Source organism: Coregonus clupeaformis, chromosome 15, assembly GCF_020615455.1.
Source record: "Coregonus clupeaformis isolate EN_2021a chromosome 15, ASM2061545v1, whole genome shotgun sequence".
Lineage (NCBI taxonomy): Eukaryota > Metazoa > Chordata > Actinopteri > Salmoniformes > Salmonidae > Coregonus > Coregonus clupeaformis.
In genome coordinates this window covers 50,410,395-50,419,426 of record NC_059206.1, presented here as the reverse complement: position 1 = coordinate 50,419,426, position 9,032 = coordinate 50,410,395, and the positions used below count along the sequence as shown (strand labels likewise).

Genomic DNA, 9,032 nt, shown 5'->3' with positions numbered 1-9,032 from the left:
TTTTACCTTACTACATTCCTAAAGAAAATTATGTACTTTTTACTCCATATATTTTCCCTGACACCCAGAAGTACTCGTTACATTTCTCATGCTTAGCAGGACAGGAAAATTGTCAAATTCACGCACTTATCAAGAGAACATCCCTGGTCATCCCTACTGCCTCTGATCTGGCGGACTCAATAAACACAAATGCTTCGTTTGTAAATTATGTCTGAGTGTTAGTGTGCCGCTGGCTATACGTAAATTTTTAAAAAGAAAATCGTTCCATCTGGTTTGCTTAATGTAAGGAATTTTAAACGATTTTTACTTTTATACTTTTTGTACTTAAGTATATTTGAGCAATTACATTTACGTTTGATACTTAAGTATATTTAAAAACAAATAATTTTTTACTTTTACTTGAGTCATTTTCTATGAAGGTATCTTTATTTTTACTCAAGTATGAAAATTGGGTACTTTTTCCACCACTGGCCAAATGTCAAACGACACATGGCGGTCCACTGGTTTTGCCATTACAATGTCACAGGTTCACTGTTCACTCCTCCATGACTTCGTGGGGAGCACCAGCCACCTTGGTATTGATTGTGGGACAGGTCCAGGCAGAGTATCCTCTTGACTTCACCTCAGGTGGACGCAAATGCGCCTCTGAACCACGGAGGGCGAACTGGAACCCCCCATCCCGGCCACAGCATGTTTAACAAAACCGCTGCCCTCAGGCACGGAGGTAGTATTCTGTCTTCTTGTTTCCGTGATCTTCAATGAGTGGGTCCCTCACTTCACTTTTATTATATTCTTGTAATGTGTTGTCAATATTTCCAACAATTTGGATCTCCTGTCCAGGACGTCACGAGCGAGGACGTCTCCAACTTTACGCAGCTGATGCGCACAGTCCAGAACGGCAGTTAGATCTGGAGAGAAGAGAAAGTAATCGTTTAGTCGGTCAGTTTAACATAGGATAATGTCTCATTTGTGGTAAAATCGTAAGTACAAAATTAAATGACGAAAATATTATTCGCTGGTGCGTAATTACCTTTTCCGGTCATATTGCGTTTGCGTTCTGTTTCTTTGTTGAGCTCTTCCAGAGTTCTGTTGTGCTTGTGGTACAGAGTAGATTGGGTATCCGAATGTATGAAGCTCTGTAAGGCTTGTCAGTCAGCAGTGAGATTTCTGCTGAAGTCAGAATTTAACTTCTTTATAGGCCTATAGCCTTGGTGACGTAAGTTGTGGATCCCCAGTGCTAGTCTCGCCTCCCAAACAGCTGCTGTTTTACCGTCATGCTCAGTCCTCTTTGTAATTACAATGTTGTGTGCTGTGTTTCCTCAAAGATTACTTTGCAATCAAATAGGCAGCTGATTATCATTGTAGGCTAATTCACTTGGAAGGAACATAATGATATGTCCATGCCTGTGTGGAATGAAATTGTGTTGATACACCATTTGTACAGTGATTTTCAGTCAACTTCTCACACAACATTTCTGCAGGGTTAACCATACCCAAAACGTTTTGTTGCATATAGAGGTGACCACAGACTCACCACATCATAAAGCTATTAGTTAGGCTACATACATACCGGTATATTCTATTTCTAATAATACATATTGTATAATTGGTGGTTTGTGGGGTGGGCCTAGAAAAAAACATACATTACAATATCCAAAAAGTAATTCTGCAGATTGCCTTGGCCCTCACTGACCATGGGTGCCCAATGATCCAAGTAAAGGTTAATTAAGGACTATAGATAGTTACACTATTTTATATTATTTTGTGGAACAAAAAGATACTCATACATATCTGAAATATTGATGCGTAAAATATTAGACAGTTACCTAATTAAATGTAATATTAGAAAATGTCAATTAGGGATATTCTCTTGGCCTCCACTTGAAAGTTGATTGGCACAGTGCACTTTCCATTGCAGCAAACAACAGTCCATATAATCTGTCAAAAGTGATGCTGTGTATGTTAGGAACACAACACCTGCAATCAATAGCATGTTGGGTTAGGACATAACGTTATTCGAGTGATATGACTGGGAAAGCTTGCACACTTACATAAAACAGTCATAAAAATTTATTGGTTTGCTCAATGTACGAGTTGATAGATGGAATAACAATGCAGGACAGGAGCATCTGTCCATGTCTTATAAAACAGTTCACCTGTGATTGGAATATACCTCAATTGATAAAATGACAAACGACGATTGATAAGGCTAGATTGTGCAATATTGGCAGGTTGTTTCTAATAAATGCCAATGCATTTGAGGAATTTGTGTCTCTATTGAACATTACAGAGCATCATTGACCTTAGGCTAGATCCCCAAATATGACATTTTTTAGGTTTATTTCAGGCCAGGGCACTCACTGCAAATGTTTATGGGTTTTCAAACAATATTCCATGTGTTTCAAAGGCCTGCACTGGCACCAGATGATGTGGACATAATTTCCCTCCTATCATGAGTGTTCTCATATCCCTGGTCACAACAGTATTAGCAGTGACTAACATGTTATGGCTTGTCCTGTATTGTGGGCATGTCTATCATATGTGGGGAAGTACTGTACAGTTCTGTAGTGAGTGCACCTGTTGTCAGCTGACTCCTGGGTCATATTCATTAATGCACACTGTAGCGAAACGTTTTGCATCAGAAAAGGAAAATAAGGGTTTCTTATTGGAGAAGTTCAGGTAGTCCCTCCCTGTTTCAGTCCGTTTTCTTTCCATTTGGTGCCTAAAGAATATGACCCTTGGTTGAACCCAGAGTCCCAATGAACCACTGTTCCAAGGAGCTTAGCAGAATTCTAGAACACAAATGTTATCTTATCTTTACTTAAGGTCAACTATGTGTACTTTATGACACATCCTAAACAGTGTGTCAAGGAAGATTTTAGAGGATGTTTTCATATTAGATGTTGAGCAAACATGCTTCTGTTTATGATTTTTTTTGTTATGCTATATTTCTTTCCCCCTTTAGTTTTATAATGAACTGATGCAAAGGAAATGTGTTTTTAGTGAATATAAGCCTATCACACAGTATACTGTGTCATATTCTATACTGTACTTCCCAGAACATGGCAGGTAGCCTAGCAGTTAGAATGTTGGGTCAGTAAACTAAAGGTTGCTAGTTCAAATCCCAGTGCTGACAAGGTGAAAAATCTATTGATGTGCCCTTGAGCAAGGCACTTAACCCTAATTGCTCCAGGGTCGCCATTGAGAATGGTTGACCCTGGCTGTGACCCCACTCTTCGAAGGTGTCTTAGGGGGAGTTGGGATACTCAAAAAACACATTTCCAATTCACACATGTGTATTATACACACTTGTGCATGTGTGAAATTGGACAAATATTAGCACCCACCAAACTATTATTTATTATGTGCTGCTACTACAACTCTATTACAAGGTCATTTATAGAATAATTCAGGCCCTATTACTTTCATAGTGATTGCCAAAAGTAGTTTTTTTTACTGTTACAAAATGTATCCTTTCTGACAATACAGAGACTTTCTGTATATGTAATAATAATATATAACTTTTTATGTAATGGCATAAAGACTGTAAATGTAGCTTTTAAAATGAGGAACATAGGCTAAGAGCTTATTTCCGCTTGATCCTCAAATGTGGTTGGAGGCGCCGAATGGCTGGTGTGACGCAATTGCAGAGCCTCCCGGAGGCATGCAGAGGCCAAATTGAGCTCTGTACAGTATCGCTGTGGCCACTCACATTTTGTAACAATGCTGAGCTCGCCATATAGTTCCGCATTGACATGATTGGTTGACAGTAGGTGAGGGCGGGATGTCCTTTATAAACACAAACTCACTTCCTTGTCAACTTCCTTCACGACAGCTCTGCGCTGCTCCGCGAAGCGCAAGAAGCATGAATGACCTGACTTATGCTGAGGCTATATCACCGTAAATGCTGCACGGCCAATGCAGACAGCGAATTGATCATGTTACGCCTTTAACTGTAAGCAGGACCACAATCAGAGAACACCATTTCCCACAATTCAATATACCGTTTACCTCCGGATGCATCGAAGCGGCCGCAAACTTGCGCCACTGACTTCTAGATCACCTGAACAGGAAGAAAGCCTCTTGCTGAATTTACTTCGTCCAGTTCATTTGGTAGGAAGATCTGGTAAACCGCGCAGGTTCTGACAAGACAAGCCATTCTTGATTTGCAGGCCTTTATATCGCGCCTTCACAGCATCCGCGTACACGACACTCGAGCTTATACAGTGAAACATTGCACGTAAGTACTGTATTGTTGTTGCTAATGTTGCTATGTATATTTCCTACCTGGAGCAAACAATGGCGCAAACCTAAATGCAACATTGTAACCGTGCTGCAAGAACTTTACAAACTCGATTGATCGTGATACATTTTTGCATTCTTGGTTAATTCAGGCCTACCTATCAAGAGTATGCGCGTGCTATTTGCTACAGTAGCTCAACGAGTTGTGCAATAATTCGAGCGAATCAGTGCTAAATTGCAAATGGAAATAATAAACATAACAATTACTTGAACTTGCATATTCGGTGGTCACGTGGACTACATCTGGGTCAGCGTGAGGGAACCGTGTAGTAATTGTTCTGGCCTGGAAAATGTACAGTGAAAATGTTATAGATTTCTGTATATATCGACATCAGTTGTTATACATTGTCTATCTGCCTGTAGAAAATGGTTCTTTGCGGAGGGATAGGGTTCTACCAAGAACCATTTTGATCAGAATAACTCTTTTTGGAAGACGATTATTTTTTGTAAGGCAAAGGGTTCTACCTAGAACCTTTAACATCCTAAGAACCGTTTTTGGAAGAAAGGGTTCTTTGGTGTTTTTTTGGAAGGCAAGAATGGTTCTACATAGAACCATATATAATATTTCCCAGCATGCAGCGAGATTTTCAGTTTTACTGTAATTTCAGTTTTTGCATGTACATTGATTGGTTAATACATTTTATGCTACACAAAGATAAATACTATACAGTTTTCTAAACTAATCCAATCTGTTGGATTTATTGCACCCGTTACTGAGATGGTTGTTATACTTTAGATGATTGAGGTAGTCAATTCCACTTGTTGGATATCCTAACTCTGGCTGGATTCCAAAAGGTATTACACACCACTTTGCAAGCCAGCATAATGTGACTTGAAGGCCTGATGTAGCCTGTAAACCAGGAGATTCCTAACACCACTGTGTTAGTGTATAACTAGGCCACAGATAGAATAATGAGACCAATTTTTCACCAGATCGCAATACAGTTTTCTGTTCCCAAAACTACAATCTGTTACGAACAGAGTGGACTAAGTTTAGTAGACTTTACCCTTTGCCAAAGTTTTTAAAAATTGCGTTGTTTAGAAGGAGTGCAAAGGCGAATTGAGTTATTGCACACACACTTCAGAGTAGGCGTTCCCCAACTGAAATATGCAAATGCATGCTAGAACGCGTCAATAGGATCTCGCTAGTTCGTGCTTGGCTCTGCCAACCTCCTTGCTTGTTTTGCCCACAATGGCTAATTAGTTCCCATTTGAAACGACAGGCTGTGGTCTACCTTGGTTAAGTTATACAAATCTTTGACTAGGCCCTCAAAGAAAGGCCTTATGATATATGTAATGTATTGTCCTAAATTATACAATTTTAAAGGCTAGTAAGGCTGGTAGAACTGTTCATAGAGGGTTCTAGGAAGAACCCTCCAAAGATAAAAGGGTTCTCAGTAGAGCCATTCATAGATGGTTCTAGGAAGAACCTTTAAATGACAAAATGGTTATTGGAAGAACCCTTCATTTTTTTTACATTTTAGTCATTTAGAAGACGCTCATATATATATATAGGGTTCTACCAGCACCAAAGGGTTCTACCCAGCACCAAAAATGGTTCCCCTATGGGGACAAACCTAAGAATCCTACTTAGCACCTTTTTTTCTAAGAGTGTATTATAGACTAGGTCACTAATAATCATTCATCTGCTAACTACTGTATAATGCATTGCACACAGTAACAAACAAACACAATAAAGCACATTATCAGAGGTTACACCTCAATAGAACAAAATCATGCACATTGGAATGTAGATTTATTTAGAAAACATTGTGCATTGAATTCTTACGAAAGGGTGGTATTTACTCAGTCATTGCATCCATCTTTTTCCAGGATGCCCAAATCAAAGGAAGTTCTGTCATCTACCTCTGGCAGTGGCAGTGCCAGTGACTCAGACAGTGAGGCTGAGACCAAGGTAAAGAGACACACCCTTCCCCTGCTCCTAAACACAACCACGAAGTAAAGACATTGTGGTTCAGTCAAAATAATTGAAAAGGACACAAATATTTCAAAATGCTCAAATATACATAGATTAAATGTGGAAGCTGTGTTTTTATATAGCTGCATATATTTTAGCAGGTTTACATTTATTGGGATGAGTCATGCATAACTGAGCGATTTCTGCTAGATGGACCAGCTGCAAAGTAAAAAAAAAAAGGGCTATATTGTAGAAATTCATGAAAACAAAAATGTGCTTTTTGGTCATAATTTAAGGTTATGCTTAGGCATTAGGGTTAGCAGTGTGGTTAGGGTAAAGATTAGGGTGAGGTTTAATATCTGATTTTATGACTTTGTGGCCTTCCCAGTGAGTGACCACTGCAGAGCTGCCTCCAGAACAAGATTCATGGCGAAAAACACTAACCTGCTAAAGTTCTTATTGTAATCAGAGGTTTCCTTTTGCACTTTCAGAACAGAAAGTATATTTTTATATGTATGGAAATGAACCCCTGTTGTAGGCCAAGAAGAGAAAGCAAGCAGTACCAGAGAAACCAGCAGCTAAGAAACCGAAAGGAGGAGAGAGTTCCAAGCCTGGTGGAACCTCCAAGGGAAGCAGCAACAAGGACAAGGATGACAACAAGTTCCAGGTAAGGAGTGAAGAAGAATAACTTTTATTTTTTTATTTTTTTTATTGAGATCAGAGCTCTGTCTTGCTGCTCGACCAGACTCCAGCACAGAATAAAACTGTGTCAGTCCATCCCCAGTACAAAAGATGCAACATTAGTTGCATGTCGATATCAGACCATTTGCAAACCATGGACAAAATTTGAGGTCAAAGCACGCTGGTATGAAAAACTACCCTAAAATATGAAAAAATAGGCTTCTAGTTGGCACTAGTTGGTGGTTTTTGACTCAACTGTTTGAAGTTGGAGCTGAGCCAATTAGAGGAGTTGGGCAAGGAGACAAATATCTAGCTCTCCTCTCCGTCCACCACGTAGTCGTACTATTTTCCTCCCTCGAGCTGGATGGCAACTCTCCACTTTGCCTGTTGATACTAGTGATGTGTTAGGAAAAAGGGTAGGGAAAATGGAGAACGAACAGTTTGTTAAATACATTTTCCAAAATGTTATGTGGAATTTGACTGAGGTCATGACTCCTGACTGCCGGTGTGGCGGTAATATGGTCACCTTAACAGCACTAGTGTAGCCTACCGTTCCTACTGAGACAGTCTTCTGCCAACATCATTATTAGGCAAAAAAAAAGTGCATTTGCCTATGATTTTAGCAGTGTGGGTGTTGCATGCGTGCCGTCATGGAGCCCGCAGGGCCGAGGGTGCCACCGCTGCGCTGAAGTGGTACTCGTAAAAAGTATTCAAAGTTGTCAGGTCAGCGATATGGTTGTGTGTCTTTTACGTTAATCTTTTTTATTTCAGATTGGGAAGATGAGGTATGTGAGTGTTCGTGAATTCAAAGGGAAATGTCTGATTGACATCCGTGAGTACTGGATGGACCAGGAGGGAGAGATGAAGCCGGGCAGGAAAGGTAAGATCTGTCACTGGGGTGTGATGCCTACAGCAGGACCCTGGCCCCTGAGCACACAGTCATGCTGTTACTCTACAAACACACATGGATTTGGAATGATAAATCATTGGTTCAAATAGTTTTATCGTCATTTCGGTGCTTCAACCAATGAGTTAAAACTGTTTATTAATGGTTTATAAACTCCATAAGCCCTTTACAAACATTTTAAAAAGGATAACAAATGTTAAGTGTTATCACAATTTCAATATGTATTTTTCCACCTCTATACCGAGACACACTACACACAGTGGTACCCAGATGTCATGTTTGACATCAGGTCCAGTGATGCTACTTTTCTGGATTCATTAACTGAACCTAGATCAATTTACTTTCCTCTGTCTAACTTGTCTCTGTTCTATCCCCAGGTATCTCACTAAACCCAGAGCAGTGGAACCAGCTGAAGGATCAGATCTCTGAGATAGACGACGCTGTGAAGGCGATATAAGAGGGAGGCCTCTGGCTGCCTGGGATTTACCATCCACAACCTTACATTCTGTTTTTGTTCTTAACTTTACCACCATTTTTATATTGTTAGTGCAACATTTTTAAAGAAAGAGACCAACATTTTTTAAGTGACTGACCAAGACAACATTGTGTATATTTTAAGCTTTAAGTTTCTGTTTACGTCTTCTTGTGCTGTGTTTGAAAACCCAATGTACGTTATGCTTGTTGAGTGCTTCAGATGTAGCTGTGTGTGTGTGTGTGTGTGTGTGTGTGTGTCATATTGGGTTTGCTATAATAAGTAATCAATAAAAGCCATTTAAAGGGACTACATTTTGTTGAAATGTTTTTATTATTACAAAAGTTTGTATCTCTTCTGTATGTCAGCTTGTCAATGAGGATGTTTAACTGTTCTCCAGATACAGTGGGGAGAACAAGTATTTGATACACTGCCGATTTTGCAGGTTTTCCTACTTACAAAGCATGTAGAGGTCTGTAATTTTTATCATAGGTACACTTCAACTGTGAGAGACGGAATCTAAAACAAAAATCCTGCAAATCACATTGTATGATTTTTAAGTAATTAATTAGCATTTTATTGCATGACATAAGTATTTGATCACCTACCAACCAGTAAGAATTCCGGCTCTCACAGACCTGTTAGTTTTTCTTTAAGAAGCCCTCCTGTTCTCCACTCATTACCTGTATTAACTGCACCTGTTTGAACTCGTTACCTGTATAAAAGACACCTGTCCACACACTCAATCAAAC

At 39.6% G+C, this 9,032-nt stretch overlaps 1 protein-coding gene across 1 annotated transcript; it reads left to right on the top strand.

Annotated features, from left to right (window-relative positions):
* Nucleotides 1–3,813: 3,813 nt before the first annotated feature.
* LOC121582836 (activated RNA polymerase II transcriptional coactivator p15) lies at nucleotides 3,814–8,589 on the top strand. Its single transcript, XM_041898971.2, has 5 exons — nucleotides 3,814–4,240; nucleotides 6,136–6,217; nucleotides 6,759–6,887; nucleotides 7,673–7,781; nucleotides 8,186–8,589. Exons 2-5 carry the CDS (start codon nucleotides 6,137–6,139, stop codon nucleotides 8,263–8,265), a joined length of 399 nt encoding a protein of 132 aa, XP_041754905.1. The 5' UTR covers nucleotides 3,814–4,240; nucleotide 6,136; the 3' UTR covers nucleotides 8,266–8,589.
* The last annotated feature ends 443 nt before the right edge of the window (nucleotides 8,590–9,032 follow it).